This window comes from Cucurbitaria berberidis (assembly GCF_010015615.1).
Source record: "Cucurbitaria berberidis CBS 394.84 unplaced genomic scaffold K460scaffold_1, whole genome shotgun sequence".
NCBI lineage: Eukaryota > Fungi > Ascomycota > Dothideomycetes > Pleosporales > Cucurbitariaceae > Cucurbitaria > Cucurbitaria berberidis.
Genome location: NW_024468935.1, coordinates 5,527,189 through 5,550,581, shown reverse-complemented (window position 1 = coordinate 5,550,581; position 23,393 = coordinate 5,527,189). Strand labels below are relative to the sequence as shown.

Here is a 23,393-nt window from a genome sequence, read left to right as displayed (position 1 = left end):
AGACGGACCTGGATCGAAATAGCTCATGGACGTTGAAGACGCGGATAGTCACCGTATGCATTCTCCGAGCCCGAACCTCGGTACGCCGCATTGCTGAGCAATGGCGAAATCCATTCCAAGGTTCGCTGTTCGCGGTTCGCGGTTCGTAGACGAAGATGGAGAGACACTAGTACTCGAGTAAGCAGCGAGCGAAAGGAGCGAGTGAAAGGAGCGAGTGAAGCCGTGGCGATTATGAAGAGCGTAGTATTATGGAATTCTCCATCTCCCAAGTAGGGGGAGAGATGCCTCAGATCTATCAACTAGTCCTACCAAAGACCAGAGCAGGTATATATTCCCAGGCCAGCGTATAAGCGTAAACCTCATTTCAAGACTTTTGTCGCAGTGCCAATGAAACGCCAAACGAGATCAATTCTAAGATTGCTGATTCGCACAATGACAACCCAGGATATCCCGCGGTAAAACAAACAAGGAGACTGCCACTCAGAACACCTCTCTAATGCACATCAAGTCGTCATACCAGGCGCTTGGCCGGTCAAAAGCGATGCACCTCGCAAGAGATGTACAGGAAGTGAAATGCATCATATGCAAAACGACATCATTCATGGCCAAAGTTCCAGTACTGGCTGTCTTGGGGGATGGTGCGTAATCAGTTCTCCAAATCCAAAGAACTCCAGGACAGAATGCGGGAACGGGATGCTGAAAAACCAAACGAGACTTTTTTCGTGTTGTTGAAGGTTCCGGAGACCTAAAAGTGACAAAACCGGTCTATATGTGAAACGACGTAGTAGTGGTCGCATGTTCGAATATTGGGTATTAAGAAAGATACAAAGGCGAGTCGAAACCCGATCTGGAGAAGGGAAGCCAAACAGCTACTGCTCTAGAACATTGACGGGTCAATGCCGCCCATGCCAGCACCCGCAACATTCGCATTCTGCATGTTCTGGAGATTTTGGAGGTTTCCACCTAGACCGAGTTTCTGGAGAGCGAGCTCAGGATTGCAGTGTGGAGCGTGGGAGCGGTGGTATTTGAGGCCGTTGAGGTTCTTGTAGCGCTTGCCGCAGACTTCACACCGATATGGCTTCTCCTTCTCCATGCCGACAGTGCCGGGGTAGGGAATGGACGTGAGAGGATCGACAATAGAAAAGGTACCGTCGTCGTTCTCCTTGAGTTGCTGGTTCTGGTGGCCGTGCTGCTTGTGGTACTTTAGACCGTTCTGGTTCTTGTAGGCCTTCTCGCACCCAATGACCGGGCATCGGAATGGCTTGACTTCCTCTGGGAAGGGGAATTGTGGTATGCTTGCACCGTTGAGGCTCTGCTCTCGTAACCTCCTTGCCAGCTCACTCTGGTCGTTGCCGCCAAGTTGATAGTTCTTCAGCGCTGCCTGCAGTTGCACTTGGCTGAGTCCTGCGCCCTGCTTGCTGAACAGGCGTTTTCCAGGCTGATCAATAGTGCCATTGTTGTCGAAGCCAGACATGGCACCAAAATTACCGTTGCCAAAGTTCATGTTCATGTTCATGCCCATGTCCATTCCCATCATTGGGTTGAAGTTGTTGAAGTCCATATCTAGCTCAGCTGGTGTGCCGGGATGTGATGACTCGGGCGATGTCAGATTGTGGGTATTTTGCATGGGTACAGTGCCGAGAGTAGGAGTGTTTACTGATGAGACTGTGGGATTGTTCTGCAGGTTGAACTGCTGTGATGCCGCAGGCGTGGTAGGCGTCGACGTCCGCAGGCCCTGATGGTTTTGCATCGTGTTGGCGAGGTTGACGTTCAGCTGCGGCAGCTGGTTCTGATTCTGGTTGAATGCAGTCTGCTGCACGGGGAACTGGGTAGGCGTCTCCTCGATCGGGCCGAGGTTGTCGAAATTGAAATCGTCCATGTCCATGTCCTCGAGCGAGTCGACGTCCTGCACGGTCGACAAGTTGGAGCGGCTGACTGAACCAACGCGTTGTCGAGAGCCACCTATTGACCCTGTTCGTGGCTGGAAACCAAATTGTGTGCTTACAGATGGTTCGCCCTGCGTCTGGCCTGGCGCTATGGAGGTATTTTGGGCGCCTGATGTGGGCGGCATTCCGTTCTGGGCCGGCTGAGAAGTGCGGGCTACCGGGGCGTTGGCGTGCGTCTCCTCGAAATGCTGGAGGAGGTCGTGCAGCGAGGCCAGGGTGAGGCCACAGCAGGTGAAATCCTTCATGAACGCAGCTTCCATCTTGGGCAGATACGACGATGAATGAAACGATGGCGAGTTGTTGACGAAAGGAGCTGGCGAAGTGCCAGACATCATGATGCTGTTCACACTGCATTAGCACGAGGTTGCGTCTTGCGGGAGTGGCGTTGGAGATACTTACTCATCGCGAATCCACGATCCTACCGACACTCCGCCCCAGCTCATGCCGCCGGCGAAGCTGCCCATGTTATTGCTCTCTCGACGCGGCCTGTCCTTCATAGAGATGGGACGGGCGCCGCTGTTGCCGTAGAAGGAGGAGCCAAGCATGCCCATGGAGCCGTTGCGCTCGCCCATGCCTGGTCGGGTGTTGGGAAAGTCGAAGCCATTTGGGTTGAGATGGTTGGACGTGGAGCCGAGGTCAGGCTGTGCCTCTGCCTCGCGGAGGGCGGAGGTCAGATTTGACGTCTGGTTCTGCGGGGAGTGGGAGCCATAACGCGGGGGCGTCTGGATGTCGATGGGCGAGGCCGTCTGCGCCATGTCTCGCGAAAAGCAGTGCTGCTGGGCGTCTTCTGGAAAGCGTAGAAAATGCGAGTCGGCCGAGTCGTCGAAAAGAGAGTCGGAGTCGGGCAGGTGGCGGACCACAAGCTCGTGGGGCTTGCGGTGCCAGGAAGAAAAGAGGGTCGCGCTCGAGTCCTTGGAGATGCGGGCAAAGTGCGGCGAGGCGGGCTGCTGCACGGGAGTGGTGATGGGCGTGCTCGCAGCGGTGGATTCGCGCGGCGAGTGGGAGAGGGGTGGCGGCGTCGTCGTCTCGTGGGAATCCAGCTTCACGGTGGAGGGAGGGAGGAGTAGAGACGATGGTGGAGTAAAAAAAAGGGTGCGGGCGGGTAGTGCTTTCTCGTGGGGAGCGACTCGAGATGAGTGTGCGTGCGGTAGGTAGGTAGTGCAGTGTGTGGCGCTCTCTTGGTGGAAGCGCAACGACACGACGTGGAAGAATGCGGGGGATCTAGGGGTGCGCAGCGATAGGGTGTTTGCTGGCGGTAGTGTAATGCTCGTAGAAAGAATGTATACGGGGAGATTTCTGGGCGCAGGGAGGCTATATGCCCGCTGCGATCGAAGCGGTGACGAGCAGTTGGTTAGTCGGAGACGGACGGGCGGTTCGCTGCTTTTGGGCAGGCTTGGGAGGGGGGGGCAGGTGCGGCCAATCGCGGGAAGGCGCTACTAGGGTTCTTGCGTCGCGGCAGGAAGCTGCAACTCTGACGACTGAAGCACCGGAAGGAGCGATGGATGGACTCGACTCTCTACGCGGCTCTACGCTACTCGAGGAGCAAGCACAAGAAGCGAAATCGCCGACCTGTTCATGGCCTCTTCCTGATGTCAAATACCTAGATAGAGAGACGATGCTAATGCCACCCTCTACGGGTACTGTTCTGCCCACGGAGGTGCCGGCCGAGGCAAAGAGAGCACGGCCGCCTGGTTGCTGGTACGCTCCTTACTAGAGCCGGTCATCCTCTACCAGTCCTGTCACGCTGGACAAGCGATCCCCGGGCCTTTGTTAGTTCTCTTTTGCGCCTGTGGCGTCGGCGTCGTCGTCTTCGTCGTCAACTCTGGGTCTCGTCGTCGTCGTAGGGCTACATCCGAAGAATGGCCGTTCACGCCTCGCTGACTTGGCCACCTCACCCAGCGGAAGACCTGCAAACGGCTGCTCTCTCTCTCTAGCAGCAGCAGCCTGCACGTACCGCCGTAGCCGCCTCAGCCCTCGGCCAGCAATCGTGATGCAGATGCAGATGCGTAATTGCTTCTTTGGCCCCTCGGGCTTTTAACGGTGCGCCTCATCAACGGGTCTTGGTGGCACGCCCCCCTGCCCCTCCCTACCCGCCTTCTAACTAACCACCCAACACGCCCTACTCCAGGGCTACTACCCCCACCGCGCGTATATCTAGTCCTGCTTGAATGAACGCTGCCGCTTTGCGAATCCACAGACGTGCCTCGACATTTCGGCCAACTCGGCAGAATGCGTCTAGCACGCCCCGGGCATCTCTCGGTTGTCGACGCTGTGCGCGCTCGAGTCGCCGGGGGCGCCCTCTTACACATGCAATCAACAAACTAGCAGCCGCTACTATTAGCCTACGCTACATGCGGTGCCTTCACAACAAGCATCTACTGTGTGTTTGGCCTCGCGTCGGCTGCGTTTCATTTATTCATGGAACAGCTATATTTGCCCAAGCCGTGACACCCGTCGTAGCTTGCAAGTCAAGGCGACAAAATGCGTCCAACACACGCCGCAGCCGGCCTCGAGCAACTACAGGCTTGTCAAGGTCAGTCCACAAGGCAGGAAGGATTACCACCTGTTCTGTCTTGCATTGCGACGACCCGAAGACGCTGCTGCATGTCGTGCTCAAGCTCGCCAGTATGCAAGGAGCTACCCCATACAAAATACCCCACGGTTGCCTGTTCGTGTAACCTCTCCCTCCATGTTCGAGTCGCGCCCAGAGCGAGCCCCAGGTACCTAGTTCCCAACGCTACATAGTGTAGTAATAAACAAACACGTCCTGTGATCACAGCACCGGAGCTATTATCAACTTCAGACAGACAGTCTGTCTCATCACAGGCTAGCGACCCCTGCCGTGGCCTGCCCAGTTCCGGCAGACAGCCCTTTAGGTTTGGCTCCGACGGCCGTTTTGTCACTAGACCCTGCAGCTGCCTCTATCCTATCCCACGTCTTGACCAAGGAGCGGCCTGTTTCCTTTACATGGTACGGTACTTTGCAGCACGTTGATGTGAATCCAGATAGATCGGCATCCCACTTTGTTGTGTCATTTCGCCCAGCCCGTCCCCGCCTCACTGTCACCAAGAAAGAAGAGGATCCAGCATTACGATGCAGCACAGTCGTTTCACACTCCGAGACGGCCCAAATGCGAACTGGGCGGTGCCATGCCACTCCGTCATGCTCATCTCCGGAGACAGAGTAAAGGCGGGTTTGGTTGGGGCGGAGCTTTCCGCTGTCATCTCGTCAAGTAATGACGCCGCCAAGTGGTTGCCGAACTCGGAAGGCACACGCGCTGAGAGGCGTCACTGATCGTCTTCATTCGGCCTCCACCTCGTCCTTGAGCCAAGTTGTTGCAGCGCGTATAAAGTAAAGCACCGTATACAATCTGCTCCAGCGTTGCAGCCACTCAGGGCCAACCAACGTTCGTCGACTGCATCTGATTCGTCACCACCAACTCTACTCGAAGCCAGGAACATCCTGGGTCATGACGCTCTTGAAGTAGGTCTAGCGAGCCTTCACCGCGCACCTTGTTGTTCAACAGATTATAGGACCACTGTGGGACCGCCTTACCTCTCGTAGCTACAATACTAGCTGACCGCCATCGTGGTAGCGTCGCGGGAGCAAGCGACCATCTTCCCTTGAGCCGAATCTCACTGCCTTTCCAATGCCCATGACCTGTCATTGGAGTCTGTTGCTCTGACTTGTTAGGCAGCCAAGCATACTGTAGACACCAAAACCCGTGTATCCACGATTTAGCTTCCCATGATCATTGCGAAGAAACGTATGAACAATCTTGGATTATTATACCCCTCCCCCATCATAACAGAATCAAGCGCCATCAAATCGACCCACGCCTGGACCCCAACATAGAGGGGCCCCTCACTGCGAGATATCAGAGGCTACTGCTGCTGGTCGTCCCCACCGTACCTACGTACAGCTTGCCTGGAGAGCGCTACAACCGCGCTTGCCGGTGCAACTGTTCCTGCATTGGCGCCTCGGGCTGCTCTGCCAGCACATCGTCGGGCTCCTCGACATTAGATGGCGCAGTAGCAGGTAATCTAGCCTGTCTGCAGCTCGCTCAGTAGACCTTGATACCACAAGTTCCTTCAGCACGACAACACCTTCTTCCTAGATGCATCGCTAAGGCACAGCCACTAGGCCCCGACGTCGCAATAACTAATAACTACACCATCTGACTAACGTCCGGAACTCTCGATCCTCCCTAGACGCTTCGATCCAGTTCCGCATTACTACTCTCGGCAGCGTGCATGTCGCTTTCCAAGTTGCATTCTAGCGACCTTCTAGCGCTCACAAGTCGGCCCGGTTTACTTACTCGATCGTGCCATCATCCGACACAACACCCCGATTTGCGTCGGATCCATCTCCTACCGCTTGATGTGCTGCATGGGTGCCAGCGTCCGGTATACCGTAACAGGTACTTCGCGTTTAATGAAGCGTCCACATGGAAGAGGGCGGTCAAGCAGGAGATACCCGTACTATCGGCCCTTTGACGCACCGTTCGCATCAAAGATCAACAGCATGACGTCAACCAAGTACCAAGTAGTCCCGAGCCTAAGTATATAACCGCTTCTCGGCGTGACTTTTTTTCGTATTGGCGGAAGATAAACTTCGTGGGATGATTGAGGGTGGTTGGTAGTAATGCGGACGGAGAATTACAGCGAAGGCTTTATACGAACTGCATGATCGGCTGTCGGGCTAACGGTTCTGGGGTTCCAAGACTGCTCTTTGTGGGCTCGGTGTGAATACTTGTGCTCGATGGATAATGTCAGCCGAATCATGGTCGCGATATTCCGGCTTGCTTGCGAGTAAGTGATCAATCGATAGGCGTCGCGTCGTGTAAGTGGGGTGCAAGAGATGCATTGTTGGATTACAACTTCTTGCGTGGTGTCTATCATTGCATCACTCTTGCCCAACTTTCAGCACTGCTATGATGTTGATGTCGCTATTCTCGCTATAGTCTGTTCTGCATCCACCATATCCACTCGTATACACTCGTTCACTCTACGCTTGAAATGATTGAACGTCGCTCGGCCGTTCTGTGCAGTAGCCTTATCAGCATCTCACCGCAGTCCCTCCACGATCCCAGATCTTCCTACGTATCTAATCATGCCGATATCTTCGATGTCGCAATCATAACTAGTTCAGTGTACTTGGAGTATCAAGCAAGTCCCCAGCTGTCGTGGCATATCACTGTCTTACGTTCGTCGCGTACGGCATCTACCACCTAACCTACGATCGTGTTAGATGGACCTGTTGACTTTGGAAGAGAATCTAATGAATGGCAGTGCAGGGCAGATTAGAACTGAACTCACCAGATCGTAGTTATTACATAGGACAAGATGACAAATGGCTAATATAGGAACGTTATGATCTCACAGCCGTTTCAATCGTGGACAAGTATGATACATTCATTGCACGTAACATAATAACAAGGAATACTCCTTGTGCTTGTCAGACTAATGTAGCTGCCGCTAGAAGGGATGACGCAAGGGAGTATCGATATTTAGCTGCAGTAGCTAAACTGTCGTCACTAGTGGTATGCATGTAATTGCATCCAAGTACAGGCGAGTGTAGTACGTCGAAACTGACTACGCATGTACGTGTTATACTCCCTACTCCTATTAGGAAAGCTTACTAGGACGAAACAAGAAAGATTACCAAGGATTCGCGATGCAAATGCTTGGAGTAAGACTACAACATCCGAATGGTGTGTCGTCGATCGGATTAGAGGGTAAGTAAATTGAACGAATCACTAGTGTACGACGACACTTAACGAGAGAAAGTCACGTTCAGATATAAAAGAGTATTCGGTGGTCATAACGCATAAAGAAAAGTATACTATGGACAGGAAAAACAGGCATCTATTGAAGCGCCGAACCTTGCGATCAATCAATCAATCAACGCTATATATCTACTTAATAATCTACTATCTCGGTGCATCTCAGCCGGAGATTTCATCGTCGTCGCTCAAGTTGGCTGAAAAGATCGAGCTCAAGCCTGGCCTACTCGCTGTCGCCAATCCCCCTGCTCCAAAGCCTCTTGAAGACGGCGACTGAGAGTAGCCTGATTGTACTTGGCCCAACCATGTCAACGGCCCGGTGATTTGAACGCCCTAATCGAAATCCGGCTCCTCATCGTCCCGATCTTCTTCGTCCAACTCTTCCTCCTCCTCCAGCGCCGTCGCTTTCTCCTTACCCTTTCCCTTTCCCTTGGCCGCAGCCGCCGCCGCAGCCTCCGCCTTCCTTTTCTGCACGGCTGCCTGAAGCGCCTCCTTCCTCGCCTTCCTCTCCTCCTCAAGCCAAGGATACACGCCCTTCACATCCGTAAACTCAACGAACCCGCCCTTCCAAGCATCACCATGGACCTTTTCACCACCATCGTTGGGCTTACCCTCCTTGAAGCGACGCGCGCGGCCCCAGCGACAGTACACCCACCCGTGCGTGAGAATGCGAGCCCGAACACCCTGCGTCTTGTACTCTGGCTTCTCATACTCGGGCTGCGATGCTTTGCTACTCACCTTCTCCCAGCCGCCTAGGCGGTAGGCACAGACGCCGTCCATGATGGTGATTTGAGTGAGGGGCTCATCGTTCCTTGCTCGCTTCTTCTCGGCATCCAACAGGGTGGCCCTACGCTCTTGCTCCTCTTCGTCTAGTTTGAGGACCTCCTCCGGCGTGCAGCGGGGATGGCGCTGCTGCATGTTGCGGAAGTTGAAGCATTCCATGCGGTTGGCAGTAAAGGTGTCTTCCTTGAAGATGGGCTCGAAGTAGTATACCGTGTGTGGGTCGAGCCGCATGTGGAGGCTGAGCACGCCGGCTTGAGCGATGATCTTGTGGAGCGGGTTGAACACGTCTTCAGGGATCTCGGTTTCACCTGGGGTGGAAAGATTTTCAAGGTTGAGATAAAAGATTGGTGACAGATGCGTCCACACTGCGCCCACGATGCGGTTGACGTGGTTGCTGAAGTTGGCGGGCAACTCGAGAACGTCAGTTGCTTTGTTCCCTTTGAGGAGCTTCTTAATAGCGGTGCCATAATGCCTGTTGCGATCGAAACCTGGAAACGTTAGCATGATTCTGTCTGTGCGGACACCAGGGAAGCTCACCATCTTCATTGCGATGCTTCTCTTGCAAAGCAGCAACGGCCTTTATCTCGGCAGCCCTGCCTCCAAAGAGGATATGTTGGAAGACCTGCTCGACGAGCACGTTGCCGATGATGGCACATACGAGCGCGCGTCGCTTCTGCTCATCGATGAACAAGTCGTGCCATCCGTGAACACCAGCCGGACCACCAGACGCCACACAACCAATGATTTTGGCAGTCTGCGGTGTCAGATCCTTGTACCATCTGGTCGGCAGAACGCCGTCCTCAGAAAGGTGCTCGAACTGGAAGAAAGCCAGGGCGAATCTCTCCATCTGATCCATAATCTGCCACAAGCCATCGCGGATCTCGGCGTCACGGAGTGCATACTCAGGCTCCTTGATTTCGTTTTCAATCGCCGCTTTTGCTCGGACGGGATTCTTAGCGATTACCTCTCGAGCCCGCAGGTTTGGCTTGGCCTCCCACTTCTCCCGTACCGTAAGCTCGTTCCAGCGTTCTGGCTTCTCTTCGGCCTTCGTGTTTGTCTTCTGTAGCTTCTTCTGGATCGTTTGGTCTTTCGGCTTTGCAGTCCTGACAGGAGAAGTTGTTGTATACCTAATGGGTGACGTACTGATATTCTCGTCATCATATTCCGACTCGGTTCCAGAGACGCTCTCGATAGACGGTTGGAATTCCCAAATTGACTTCGCAGGTTGCTTTCCCTTTCCCGTCTGAACTGCTTCAGAAAGATGTTCTGCGATCGTATCGGCCCTGGGCTCCAACCTTCCAATACTCGCCGCCATCCCCTCGGCCTCACTGTCGCCTATACTTTGGTACTTCTTGTGCGCCTGTGCAAGAAGATTTCTTGCTTCAGCAGCTTTTTTGATCTTATCTGGCGATGCCGGTTTCGGCGGACTTGATGGCTCCTTTGCACGTTCGAGCATCGTCTTGAGGCTCTGAGGTGGGACTCGCGATCGCGACCGCCCAGCCCGTGCATGGTCTTCTTCAGTGTCTTCATCTGTCGTAGTCATCGTTGCGGCGCCGGCGTAGTGCTCGGCTTCGCTACGGGGCGCATCGTATCCGTGATACTTTGTCTTGTGAGAAAGATCACCACTGGCCTTGCGTTTGCCGCGCGAAGAAGGAGAATGTTCCTCTGGTGATCCTAAGACGAAGTCTTTAATAGTCTTGAATTTGGGCAGCAAGGACATGGTTGTTGGTACACTGTGATTCCGAGTAAAGATTGAGCGTGAAGTGGAGGAGCAGTTCTGAAAGATCAAGAGAGATGTGAGCTCAGATATTGGAGACTATTGATGAAAGGCGACGTCTTTCTTTGTGAGGTCTTGTATGCCATCAGCAGGTGCTTCTTTGTTGCGCATTGCCGCATATGGCAAATGTGGAAGGTGGCTTGCGCTTGTTCTGAGCAAACAAAGACATAAGCGGCCTTTGAGTGGTTTGAAAGCTGCGACGCAATTCATTTGCATTATGAAAGGTTTCCGGCACTTTGATGATGGCTGCAAGAAAGGAAGATGAGCAAGTCATCGAGGTAGATGCTGTTGATCCAGGTGACTAAGCCTGGCGAGCGACCCAGCTTCGGTTTATGGGACCTCGTGGATTTAATGAACGTCGAAAATTTTATACCATATCAAACATGTCAACACGGAAGGTCTTGATCAATAATGGTCTATCCATTGACCGAGTATGTACAGAAATCGACATCACGAAAGAAACACTTACACCTCCTGAACCCTTCCTCACCACCATCTGTAAGACTAGGTAAGAATGAGATTAATCCAACAGATCCATCTACGAGATGCCTGGCTATTCTGATTGCTGCATAGCAGTATTCTATGTCGGGACTTGGAAATTGAAAGCTCTAACGGTATTTAATCAACTTCATAAGCAATTTCATAGTTAAAGTCTGTGGATATTGTGTAATGCTTGCAGTAGTAGACTCATTGTACTGAACTACGATTAAATAACATGATATATAACGATGAATCAACTGCAGTCAATTACAAAGATTCACAACAGTGCAATAGACATGGGGCAAATACAGTGATGAATGATAGTGGTTATATATATATATATAGTCGCTGCGCAGCCTTACTTCGGTAACGTTACGAAGCGTGGAGATATTTACATAGGCCGGCAGAAACCAAGTGCTTGCTAGTGTAAGCACAACAAGCTAATACAGAAGGAGTGTGCAGAGATGGAAACTGCTATATACAATCCATCAGCGCCAAGGTCGGCGCGCGAACGAGTGAGTGAAGACCGAACTAAATGAGTGAGCGCTCATGACTGAGCGAAACAAACCCCATAGAAGCCGTACATAAAACGAATCAAGCACTTGGCGTAGCACTCAATCCCCGTAAGTACCAAGTACTTCCCCACCGGACAGTCTGCATCTTACATCTAGCAAGCAGGGAGAGAGTTGAGCTTGCCCTGGGCGCCACGGCAGTTGGCATTGGTGGTGAGCTTGGGGCTGTTGCCCTGGCCCTTGTTGACGCCCTTGTACTCGCTGCAGACCTTCTTGGTAGTACCGCACGATCCGCTGATGGTGGCGGTATCGCCGAAGTTGGAGTTGATGCCGACGAGGTCAGAGGTCATGCCGAAGGCGCGGACGTTCTCGACGATGACGTTGCGGGGCGACTTGGCCTGGTTGTTGGTGCAGTCACCGCACGAGCGGTAGAGCTTTCCAGAGTTGACGACAGTGAAGCCGCGGATCGTCACCGTGCCGACGGCATTGTGCTGGATGACCTTGTCCTTGGCTTCTTGGGCGCCGCCGCCGACGATCAAGACGTTTCCGTTGCCGATGAGGGAGATGGCGTCCTCGCAGACGTCACGGAACCAGACGTTGGTGAGGGTGCAGGAACCTATGTGACCAACAGTTAGTAAACTTGAAGTGAAGTGATGGTAGGATAGAAAGCCTGATCAGCTTTCGGAACAACGAACCCTTGCAGTGGACTCCTTCGAGGGAATCAGCGCCAATGATGACGTTGGAGATGGACGCGCCATTCTCAAGGATGAAGACAGCGTTGGCGCTGCCAGTGTCCTGGTCAGAGTTGCACTTGCGGCCACGGCTGTACTCGGCGTTGCCAAAGTTCCTGCTTCCAGAGATGCTGCTGGGTGCTGGAAGGACATTGATGTTTCCAACACGGTTGGGGATGGGGAGAGTCTGAGCAGATGCAACGCTGGCGACAAGCGCAGCGAGTTGGATTTGAGTGAACTTCATGTTGAAAAGATGATTGGGAGATGGAGCGAAGGAACTGAAGGTTGATAGATGGATGTAGATGAGGAATCAATGGATGAACTGGTTGATTTGGAAGATTTAGGAATACTTTCTTCCATACTTATATATTAAAGCACTCACCATATCCGGCCCTTTTGGGGCTTCACTCTCCAGACTAGAACAGGGCCAGACCAAAGATCCACCACTAGGAGATTTAAAGAGGAGCACAAGTCTCGGAAAAAAGTTACCTGAATGTGTGCAGGCCAAGACACGATCTAGTATTCTTCTAGAAGTATCGCCGCGGGACGTGCTGCGTGGTAGTAGTCTAGAGAGTCAGTAGTTGGCTAGATTTCTAGCTTGCTAGAAACAAAGTTTAGCACCACTACTAGGAGATTTAAACAGGAGCACCGGGTCGCCAATAAAAGCCACCTGAACGTGGCCAGCCCACGACGCGATCTAGCTTCTCCAGCAGTATTGCCGTGGGACGGCCCGCGTAGCGGCGATTTGGCGGTGTAGTGTTAATGGTGGGTACAAGTCACATTTGTCAAAAACGAAATTCAGCATATCCATACGGTGAAGGTCAGCTACGGACGAAAGATCGGGATTCAATGTCAATGGATAGAAAGAAGCCGGTGAGGTGATGCCTCGTATCAGTATTGCCGTGGGACAGGCCGCACGGTAGCAGTTCGGTGGTGTCAGTGGTGGATAGAATTCAGCTTGCTTGCTAGAAACAAAGTTTAGAATACACACCGTGTTTTGGCGGTTGCGGACGAAAGGTCGGGAGAAAGAAACAAGTGCGGTGATTCCTCGTAACAGTATCGCCGTATGATGGGTCGTGAGGTAGCAATCGTGAGGTGTTAGTGGTCGATAGAAGTCATGCTCGCCAACAGACAAAGTCTAGCATACATACACCGCCGTGCAGAGTGGGTTCGAACGAAAGATCAGAGTTGGATGTTGGGACAGAAAGATCGGGGAGAGAAAGAAAAGGGTCCGGTGGTCCCACGTCCCCGTGATTCAGGGCACCAGGCCCTATTATAATCAAAATCAAAGGGTGCTCTGTAGAAGTGGGTGCGCGAGCAACTTTCCTATCGCTGTGTCCAAGCCAAACCCACCACAGCCCACACTCCGGGCCTAACGTTCCACGACGGTAGAAGCGTTTCTGGGCAGTGCTTTTACACATTCTTGGCGTCGGGCACTAATACTCCCGGACAGCGGACAATCTTGGCGTTTCACTTGGGAGCAGGCTCTTACGTCGTTAGGAAGGTGGGCATCATGAGATGCCCCCAAACAACCGCTGTACACCTGATTTCGTACATGTCTGCATTAGTAGAGGTTATAGAGGGCATACTATACATATAAGACCATCCGCTATATACCAGCTTTGAAAGTCGAGATATTATGGTGGTTGTTATGCGGCGCAGCGAACATGTGTTTTCCCCCGATGACGCTAGAGGTAGGAATCTCTTGGAACCCTCCTTGGCACCTGGGCAGGCTCTGTGCTCATTAAATGTTCCGAAGGAACAGCTGGTGGAAGTATATATCTCCGGAAGAGTAAAACTCCGTAACGAGATCGCACAGCACAGCAAAGGCCGCGTGTTGCGTGCTATAGGGTCACACCCAACGTGGGACTCGCATCCCTGTAGTATTTACCCCGGCCAGCGTACATGGTCTGATCTGATCTTAAACTCTGATTTGCCCTGAGAATGTGAGCCGACGTCAGTGACGCCGTACCACCTACTATATGTTCACTAGCACGAGTCTAAGGGGGTATAGCGGGGGACAAGAAGGAAGCTGAAAATACGAAGGCGAGCTCGTATTTTCTGAGCCCTGGGCCTTAGGCCAACTTGGGTGAAGATCCTAGTAAAGAAACGAGCTGCCTCGTACACCCACAGGCAGGCTGAAAAAAATGGTACATTGGTATACCTATATGGGTATGTTGATCTAAACCGAAAGACAGATTTGTAGAGTAAAGTCGGGACGATGCCTTTCTTCCTAGAACGCCAGAGCCATGCTATGCTATGCAACATTGAATCATTCACACAAAAAGTGGAGTGTTGTTATCTCCTCGGACTCGCTCTAGGCGTGGGGGTCGAGTCCTTCGTGCTCAGCACACCGAGGTGGTGCGTAAGCTCATCAATATCAGCCAACTCTTTGGTTGGCGTGATCCCCTGTTCCTCCCCACTCTCTTCGTCGTTATCACGCTCATCATCACCATCATCGGGGTCGGGGTCGGTGTCCTCGTCAACATACTCCTCGCCAACGTACTCCTCACCCTCTACGTAATCGTCCCCCTCGACGCTCTCGAGGATCGAGTCTTCAAGATTCGCCTCGTCAAGCGAGTCCTGCGTCATGTAGCTCGCCTCGAGATCTTCGACCACTTCCGAGCCTTCGTCCTCGCTGCGGATGCTACCGGCTTCGGTTGTGCCATCGTCATCGTCGTCCTCACTGTCTGTGAAGTCTTCAATGTCAAGAGGCTTGTCGCGCCAGTAGTTGAAGTCAGTATACGCCTCGCCTCCCGCGGGTACAAGCAGGCCAACGGGCGGGAAGAAGTGGTCGACAATCTCGCGCATGCTTGCGTAACCGGTTTTGTAGGAATTGAGAGAGAGAACGTCGAGGCTGACCTCGGAGTTTGAGTTTATGGTGAAGATTCGTGTGGAGGGTATGTTTACGGAGCGGTACGAAAGGGCGTCTGTGAAGCGGTTGCCGAAGCCGGCATAGAAGGGTGTTTGATGTACGGGTTTGTCGAAGAGTTGCATGATATCGCGTAAGCAGGCCATTTTGAACACCTCTGGTTTTCGCAGGTAGATCTCTCGACGCAGGGCAGCGATTGTGCGATCTGGGCTCATGATGACTGGGCCTTTCGGGAGGCGGTAGGTTTCTTGGACAACGCCGTTGAGGTACGCTCGTGTCGTGTCTGCTAGGCCGATGGAGCGACTGGTGAGGTAGAAGATGTTGTAGCCATTGTTGACAATGTCGGTGTACAGCTTTGCAACACCTTGATGTGTCCAGTCTCTGCCAATCATGTTGAGCACCTGTCCTAAAGCGTCCGACTTGGTGATGGTGCCGTCGATGTCGGAGATGAGAATCGGAACGTCGTGCTTCCAGTAAAAAATGTATGCAGTACACGTCGATCGGTTTACTGTGAAGCTCATGGTATTTGCACCAGGCTTTAGATTGAGTGCTTTCAGCTGATCATTTGTGAGACGCAATGTCTTTGCGTAATTCCTCGTCTCGCGCTTGTTGTGTGCTTCTGGTGAGTGGGGCGCGGACATACCCAGAGCACTATCTGAGTCCCTTCGCACATGGGGAAAGTCGCCTGTGTCATCGCTTCGGCCGCTGTCGCTCTGGTAGCCGGGGTCCGATACAGCGTCGGCGTTGTGGAGGGCGGCTTCATTCAAGACGCTCATGGACGTCTTCTGCATGGCGGCTGCTTTTGCTTCTTCGCTGCTGTAAATCCACAGGTTGCCGTTTTCATCTGCTCCTATCAGCGCGCCAATGTCGTAGTCGCCCGCGAGCTCGTCAGAGAGAATCTTCCTGGCAATGACCTCGGCGCGCAAGGCATCCTCCTCGCTGCTCTTGTATCCCGTCATGTCGAGCTCGAGGTCCCCGCTGTCGGTGACTTTGTTCGGAATGTTCGAGGTAAAGAGCTTCTTGGAGAGCTTTATGGCGCGGGCGAAGGCCTCAGTGGCTGATAGTGGCGGTGGGCTCGCTGAGCGTGTTGTCCGGTTCCATGCTATTGCGTCCTCCTTGCTGATCTGCAGCAGCCCACTCTCCATGGTGCCGTCGAACGTCTTTGTGAAGCTTTCTTTGGTCGAGGGAAGGACATCGTCCGTGTTCGCACGGTGCATCTGGAAACCTGACCAGTCTCCAGATTTTGGGCGGGCAAAGTCAGCCTCGACGTGCAGGGTGTCGGACGATGCCACGGACATGGACAGGCGCCCCCTCCTGGTTGTGACGCTGGCGTCGTCGAGGTCGAGTGGCTCGGGGTCGTCGAAGGCGCGATCGCCAGGGAGTTCTATGGGCTTCTGCTCGGGGCTGGCGACTGGCGACTGAAGAGGCGAAGTCTGCATTTCAGCGGGAATGGCAGCCGACGTCTCGAAGACGAAGAAGGCCTCGCCACCCTCGCCCAGCTTCATGGCATAGTCCTGTAGTTCGCCATTTACTCTGAACTGGACCTTCTTGTCCGAGGGCCGTAGTATCTGGTATTTGCCAAAGCGGACGTGGAAGGGCGAGCACGCGAGGCTGCCATCTTCGCGCTCTACGACAATGGCATCGATGGCGCCGCTGAGGGTGGCCGGGTTGATCGAGTTCCAGCCCTTGGAGACAGTGCCTGTAATGGATCGCACGTAGTTCATTTTCCTCGCCACGGGCTCTCGAGGCCTCTTGCTCTATGTGCTGACAGGCGCAGTCTAGGAGTGAATGTCGGAAGAGCACTGCGGTACGAGGTTCGCCGAGGACGCGTTCGGGATTTTTCCTTTTTTAGGGTTTCCTTCTTCACATGCCAGCGGGACTTTACTTTGACGCTCTGACTCTGCTCGTCGAAGATAGTGGCTGCTGCGCAAAGTGAGGAATGTAACGACTAATGGGCCGACTGCTTTTGGTCGTGCCTAGAAAGCGATGCTGTCACCGAGGCACACGGACGTCAGACTGGGCGGTCATGGGATGGAGCTTAAGCCGGAGCAGGGCGGCATCATAGTTTTTGCAGCATAGCGACGAGGGGGAAAATAGAGCTTTTAATAATCAATGACATGTGCAAGGCTCGCTATCACATGCTGCGGGTGAATTATATGTTGGGACTCAACTCGACGCAACCCAACCCAACTCCACTCAAGCGCATGATGGTTTGCTGCGGATGCCGAGCAATGCACTCCCACACGTCCCCCCATCCCTCTTTGGGCCTATCCCTACGCAGCAACACTGCAATTGCACTTCCCCATGAAGCCACCATGGCCCGCTAGAACACTTGCAGCAATGGTGAAGGCGGGCTGCGGATGCGGAGGGCCCTGCAGGCGTGGTGGAGCCAAGACACCCACATTGCTTGTTCACCTCTGCTCCCTCCGGCCCGAATCGGCCATGCGACAGGCGTAGACTACTGCACCCAACTCTTCACCACCACCACCCAATCCTCTCCGACACCCGCTTGGGAGACGACGACAGCCAGGCCTGCCTTCTGTCGCCATGTTCTCCGAGCCGTCGTCGTCGCTCTACTGGCCGCCCGACGTGGCCCGCTACAACATGGACGCCCTCGTCTTCCTGTCGTCGGGCTGGCTGAGGACGGCATGCATTGTCGCGGCGCTGTTCTGGTAGGAATATATCGCAATATATATATACACACACACATGCACTCACTGACAGCGTCTCTCCAGGGTCGCCTTCCGCGCATACCAGGTCCTCTCGCAGCCCGTCGAGAAACTCGTCCAAGTCCTGGGTCTCGAAGTCCCGGTAGCCCCGCTCGTTTCGCTGGCCGGAATCAAAGCAGATGGCGTGTTGCTGCACTGGAAGCCGCCAGACCAGCGCGCGTCTGTCCTCAAATACGTTATTCGCATCAACGGCATAGACAGTAGGTCGCCCGCGCAACGGCTGGCACGCAATTCCCCACTGACAGCTATAGTTGGCGACATCTCGCCCCAAGAAACCTCTATCACTATTGAAAACCTGCAACCCGGCCGCCACTATACCGTGCGCATCGTCACGCTCAATTCGTCAAACTTCCAGGCTCCCAGCGTACCTATCCGCCTTCGAACCCTGCCTGCCGACTCGGACCAATACTACAGCCCCAACCCACCCAAGGATACCCAACCTACGAGCGGCGATGAAGACTTCACGCCCACGCCCATCATCCGCCCAAACAAAAGCCGCGCCGATGTCATTCAACCCTTCGTTGCGCCTCTCATGACGCGGGAGCACAGTAACAGCACCTCACGTTTGAGGCGCCCGGATGTGGGGAGGAGAAGTTCACCGGCATCGCAGACTGCTGACCAGGCACGCTCGGCCCAAGAGGCCGTAGAAGGCACAGACTCAATAAGGCAGCTCACAGAGAAGTTGGACGCCCTCCGGCGTGACCTGGACGACATGGAGCGCCAAATTCAAGACGAGGACCAGGAGTTTGTGACGCAGAAAGCGATTCTGGCGGACAAGCGCGACGAGAAAAAGGTGGCTTTGAAAGAAAAGGAAGATGCTAGTCGGGACCTCAGAAAAGAAGTAGCCAGTCTCGAACGCCAAAATGCCGCGGCCCAAGCGAGGCGTGCCCAGCAAGAGAAGATACTGCGACAAAAGGAGGCAGAGAGGCAGAAGCTAAAAGACGACGTTGCGAGGTGGACACGTGAGGCTGGCGAGCTGCGTGAGACAGCAGAGAAAGTCAAGAAAGAGCGCGACGAGTACGAGGATGCGTCTGCGAAAAGGATCCAGGCTGTTAAAGACAAGCATGCAGAAGAGATCCAGACCAACAAGTGCTTAGAAGACGCTATACGCGAGAAGGGTATCCAGATCAAGGCGCTCGAGGAGGAACGACAGGCCCTGGAAGAAGGACAGGAGGGCGGAGAAGCTCCAGATGGTGCCGATAATGCAGAAAGGGAAGAGGACAACAGATGGAAGATGACGCTTGGCCTCTTGCAGCAACATTATGCCCAGGCGTGGGCTCTCTTTACAGAGGCCGAACGAGTGAACCACGAAGCTTCAAGCAGACTACAGTTCATGGAGCAGCGTCGTATGAGCCAGCCGCAGCTCTTCTCTGGGCCGCCTGTTCCCGAGATGGGCCCCGTCAGAAGGAGCAGTCTGCGAGCGCGCCCTCTCAGCATGCGCGAAGGCCTGCTTTCTGCAGCTCCTGGAGGATTTGTCCACACCTCGTCCGCCCCGTTCAACAGTATTCCTACAACAGCCTCGCCCTCATTTGCGTCCGTCACACCTTACTTCAACCCTGTCAACGGCATGGCGCTTCCTCCTCGCACACATTCCATGTCCTTCTCTCAAGCAGACATTGATAGTCTGACCGGAGGAGCTCCCATGAGTCCGACTGCCGGCGCTCTGCTTCCTGCAGGCCTCTTCGGCGACGATTTGGGTCTGACAGATGCCGAGGATGAGGACGATCTAGGTCCACCACGACCCCCATCACTAGACCCCTCGCCAAACCTCAGAAATGTGTTACCGGGCTTAGGGGCGCCTGGCACTATGAACCGCATCCAAGACCCCAGTTCACCCGTCTCACCGCAAAGCCGCTCTCCTAGTGCATTTGCGAGTCCAAGGGAAAGTGCTGGCGAACTACAATATTATCCAAATAACGACAACGCCGACAGCGACAGGCGCTCCATTCATTCCACATCCAGTTCCTTCATGGTCAACCCTCAGGCCAGTCGCTTTGGCGGTCTTTTTGGACTGAATCGGGCGCGTGGGAAGACATTTTCTGACGAGGGACCCACTTTGGGTTCTCTGAAGCCATCGCAGAGTCAGTCTCTGCCTCGGCAAGAACATGGATTAGATGCTGCAGGGTCCTCACGGCGGCGAGGCAGTCATTCGGAAGGCGCGTGGTACGATTCATTCATACGCCACAAGACGCTGCCTGTGGAACCGCCCAGCAGTCCGAAGCATGTGGCTACGCGTAAGCGGCCATTCAACATGTTTGGGACGAAGGCCGACCCGTGGCTGACATCAGTACTAGGATTCGAACGGCCGTCGTCTCCCCGTCAGGGCTCTACCAAGTCTGGCGAAGGAATGGCTTTACCGCGGCCTTCGACGGAAAGCCAGACGCGGTTTGGATGGTCTGTGGATGCATTTGGTGCTCGAAGCAGCCCACTCGGTGTCGACTGGAGTATCAACAACACCAACACGACTTCCTGGTCAAGGATGCCTTCGCGACGTCCGTCAATACAACATGGGTCCACTAGCAATCTGATCAACGAAGACATGCTACATGGCGATCTCCTCGACTTCCCCTCCACCACCCGTTCACCCACCCAGGCACCAATTGGCACCAGGCCTCAGTCATCCGCTTCACACATGCCTGCACAGGCGTCAATCTCATCACTACAACCTGTCCCCCCTACGCCACCTACACAGCTCGACCCGACAGCGGCCGCTTTCACAATGTTCCAGCTGGGGAAGAAGACGGAGGAGGACAAGGCGAAGAGAGCTGCCGAGAAGGAAGCTAAAAGAGCGGAGAAGGCAGAGAAGAAGGAAGAGAAGGAGAAGAAAGCTAAAGCCGAGAAAGCCGAAAAAGCTGCGCGCAAGGAGAAAGACAAGCACACTGCATCTGAGGCCGGTGATTCTAGAGATGCCACTTCTCCTCATTATGACTCGCGCATGTCACGCGATACACCATCGTTACTTTCTACTGCCGACGCATCGGAAGCTTCGCCGCGTGAATCGCTCGAACGCACCGCATCCCATACAGCTTCGGAGAATGCTGGGTCTATCGGAAAAGAGTCTTTCATGCAAAAACTTACTCGCAAGGGAAGCACCAATCAGTTCCTCACCTTCAGCAAGAAAAATGTCCTGTTGTCGAAAAATAAGGTTAGCGACGTGCCAGGTACTCCGGACGAGGCAGACGAGGACGGCGGCTTCCTTGGTATTGGACGCAGTACTGAGAGCGTCGGAAACAGCCCTAGCATTGGGACGCCCAAGGACAAGGGCGGTTTACTGAGCTGGGGCTCTATCAAGCGCATTGGGAAGAAGGACAAGACGCCGAGCTTGCATGAAAGCATCGCTAGTGAGGCGACAGGCGATGAGGATGATGGTGTGATGGAGGGCCCGAAGGTATAGTGTTGCATAGCGAGCGATGTTGAAGTAAATAGCTTGGATCAGCCAGCATAGCTAAGGCGTTTATCAAAATCCATTTTATTCTTGAAACCAAAGAACAAGTCCACATCTGCGGTTGCGCAACGACATTGCTTCACCCCAGATTTCAGCCCTACGCAGAGCCGCATCGCCAAGACCGGACCTGCGGCTTCACTCCAGCTATCACCTCCAACAACCCGCACAAGTCAGCGCACGCGCTCTCACCCCACCCACCATCATGGCTTCGCCAACCGCAGAAAGCATGCCTAATGGCATATCTACGCCTCCAGCAACCGCCAACGCGAATGCGAATACGACGCCGCCAACCCAACCCTCGACGCAACCCAATCCGCAACAAGCGTCGCAACCGCTCTCCAACGGCGCGCCAGCCAGCATGAACGCCCCGTTCCCCCCAAACTCCCTGCAAGACCCCGGCAGCTCCAAGCGGCCCCGAGACGCACGCCTGATCCACCTGATCCTCGCCAACATGGGCGTGCACGCCTACACGGAGCGCGTCCCCCTCCAACTCCTCGACTTTGCCTACAGATATACATCCGGCATTCTCACCGACGCTATCAGCTACGAGCCGCCGGCACATGCCTCTACTACATCGAAGAAGCGCGGCGCTGATAAAGCAGAGGAAGAAGGCGGTGTCAGTCTGAATGCGCTGCGGACGGCGGTCGGGGCGCGCGCTGCGGGCACGTTTAGCGGACAGCTGGGCAAGGAGTTCATGGCCGATGTGGCGAGTGAGCGGAATAGGATTGCGTTGCCGCGCGTCGAGCGGGAGTTTGGCGTGCGGTTGCCGCCTGAGCGGTACTGTTTTACCGGAGTTGGGTGGGATGTGAAGAATTCCTGGGAGGGCGAGGAGGACGAGATTGAGGAAGATGAGGATATGGATCTGGGAGAGGAGGGCGGGGTTGTTGGGGGTGGGGTCGGGTTTGGTGGACCGGTTGGAGGGCCGAATGGCGAGGGTGCTGGTGCTGCTGGGGACGATACTGCTATGGGGGGCATGGGTGACGAGGAAGAAGAAGAGCAAGAAGACGACGAGTTTGAGGAGGCTATGGGTATCAGACCGGAGAACAATGCTTGATTTCACATATCTCTCTCTATCTCTCGCGGGATTTTTGAGTTCCGTGTACAATCAGACGTACAGCACGGAGTACCCTAGGCGTAGGGCGTCGGCGTTGGCACCAAGCATTTCAAGGCGTTATTTATCATTTGGACTGGAGCAGGATTATACCAGAGCTGAAATTTCCTCAATTGCGCGCAGGCTTTCTGCGCTTTGCCGCATGTCTGTCTACCTCCACCTTTTGTTCTGCGCAAAAAAATATCATACAACATTTCCATCCAGCTCTTTATCGATACATTCGGAATAGTTCTAGTTCCGATCCATCTGCACAATCAGTATGCATATGTGCAAGTGATGCCATGCCGCCTTGTAAACGCCTTATGAATGCAATCAATCAATCATATCATCCCGCCCATCCTTCCCCCCTCCAACATCTCACGTCCCCCTATAAATCCCTCCACGTGTAACCCCCCTGTCGTCCACGCGATTCTCTTCCTTCCGCCTCAAACCACCCTCTCCTTCACCTCCAACAACCTCGGCCTTCCGCCCCATCGTACGCCCCTGGTCATCCAAATTCCACCACTCCTTGTGCTTGTGCCTCGCATCCTCCAGCTGCCGCTGGTGCTCTTCCCGCTGCTTTTTCCGCTCGCCCGCTAGCGCAAACCACTCTTGCCGCGCCTTGTCCAGCTCGTCTTGGTTCTGGTATTGTAGCATGCAGGCGTTCATGGCTAGGCGCGCGGGGCGGCATGTGTACATCATGGTGAAGGTACGGCCGAGGGCGCATTGAGCGAAGGCTGGGGGGGATGTTAGCTCAGGAAGGTGGGAAGTGGATATCTAATGCTCTTCATAGAGGCATAGAGGAAAACAATCATGTGGGGGAATCGGAGTGGAATGGAATGAATTGCAATGAGAGGAGGGGCACATTACTCTCAATCTCCTTTGCGCATTTGGCGCGCACATTCTTGTAGTATAGATCGCGGACTTGTTGTTCTTGCGGGGCGGAGAGGGGTGTCGGATTGCTGGGGAGCGTGTTCGTGCCGACTACCATGCGGTCTGTCATTGCGACGGGGCGTTGAGCTGCGAGCGAGCGAGCGCTCCACAGGCTATTTTGCTGCGTAGTAACAGGCCAATGCGGATGATGGCAGCAGGAGTGAGCGGCCTGGAGGGATACGGTAGCGAGCGATGTAGCGGTGACGAGGCGTCGAGAGCTTGCGGAGCTTCGATGGTGGTTCGAGATTCGAGATTGATGTTCTTCGGAGCAGCGGCTGGGGATTATTGGGAGCGGGCGTATTTTGTCGGA

General features: G+C 54.2%; 8 protein-coding genes across 8 annotated transcripts; 3 read left to right on the top strand and 5 right to left on the bottom strand.

Moving 5' to 3' along the window:
* Window positions 1–575: 575 nt before the first annotated feature.
* On the bottom strand, window positions 576–3,670 carry K460DRAFT_424390 (uncharacterized protein; the record flags this gene model as incomplete). The annotated part of the gene is made up of 4 exons (XM_040938215.1): window positions 576–2,285; window positions 2,346–3,195; window positions 3,314–3,546; window positions 3,600–3,670. The coding sequence occupies 4 exons, from the start codon at window positions 3,668–3,670 to the stop codon at window positions 878–880; spliced, it is 2,562 nt and encodes an 853-aa protein (XP_040794137.1). The 3' UTR covers window positions 576–877.
* Window positions 3,671–4,427: 757 nt separating this feature from the next.
* K460DRAFT_391823 (uncharacterized protein) lies at window positions 4,428–5,240 on the top strand (the record flags this gene model as incomplete). The annotated part of the gene is made up of 3 exons (XM_040935847.1): window positions 4,428–4,479; window positions 4,750–4,916; window positions 4,956–5,240. 3 exons carry the CDS (start codon window positions 4,428–4,430, stop codon window positions 5,238–5,240), a joined length of 504 nt encoding a protein of 167 aa, XP_040794136.1.
* A 2,983-nt stretch (window positions 5,241–8,223) lies between these two features.
* Window positions 8,224–9,538, bottom strand: K460DRAFT_240622 (uncharacterized protein; the record flags this gene model as incomplete). Its single annotated transcript, XM_040927315.1, has 2 exons — window positions 8,224–8,986; window positions 9,039–9,538. Coding segments are annotated over 2 exons (1,263 nt in total), but the record flags the coding sequence as incomplete, so codon positions are not given.
* Window positions 9,539–11,375: 1,837 nt separating this feature from the next.
* On the bottom strand, window positions 11,376–12,309 carry K460DRAFT_298737 (polysaccharide lyase family 3 protein). The gene is made up of 2 exons (XM_040929773.1): window positions 11,979–12,309; window positions 11,376–11,899 (listed from the first exon to the last, which is right to left on the bottom strand). Exons 1-2 carry the CDS (start codon window positions 12,256–12,258, stop codon window positions 11,439–11,441), a joined length of 741 nt encoding a protein of 246 aa, XP_040794134.1. The 5' UTR covers window positions 12,259–12,309; the 3' UTR covers window positions 11,376–11,438.
* Window positions 12,310–13,927: 1,618 nt separating this feature from the next.
* Window positions 13,928–17,010, bottom strand: K460DRAFT_362323 (LNS2-domain-containing protein). Its single transcript, XM_040932623.1, has one exon. The coding sequence runs from the start codon at window positions 16,608–16,610 to the stop codon at window positions 14,313–14,315; it is 2,298 nt and encodes a 765-aa protein (XP_040794133.1). The 5' UTR covers window positions 16,611–17,010; the 3' UTR covers window positions 13,928–14,312.
* A 423-nt stretch (window positions 17,011–17,433) lies between these two features.
* On the top strand, window positions 17,434–21,009 carry K460DRAFT_269167 (uncharacterized protein; the record flags this gene model as incomplete). Its single annotated transcript, XM_040927546.1, has 3 exons — window positions 17,434–17,558; window positions 17,622–17,815; window positions 17,867–21,009. 3 exons carry the CDS (start codon window positions 17,434–17,436, stop codon window positions 21,007–21,009), a joined length of 3,462 nt encoding a protein of 1,153 aa, XP_040794132.1.
* A 460-nt stretch (window positions 21,010–21,469) lies between these two features.
* K460DRAFT_238051 (transcription factor TAFII-31) lies at window positions 21,470–21,868 on the top strand (the record flags this gene model as incomplete). The annotated part of the gene is made up of 1 exon (XM_040927296.1): window positions 21,470–21,868. A coding segment is annotated over one exon (399 nt), but the record flags the coding sequence as incomplete, so codon positions are not given.
* A 453-nt stretch (window positions 21,869–22,321) lies between these two features.
* On the bottom strand, window positions 22,322–23,380 carry K460DRAFT_37191 (uncharacterized protein). The gene is made up of 3 exons (XM_040934447.1): window positions 23,021–23,380; window positions 22,628–22,887; window positions 22,322–22,606 (listed from the first exon to the last, which is right to left on the bottom strand). The coding sequence occupies exons 1-3, from the start codon at window positions 23,151–23,153 to the stop codon at window positions 22,529–22,531; spliced, it is 471 nt and encodes a 156-aa protein (XP_040794130.1). The 5' UTR covers window positions 23,154–23,380; the 3' UTR covers window positions 22,322–22,528.
* Between the last annotated feature and the right edge of the window lie 13 nt (window positions 23,381–23,393).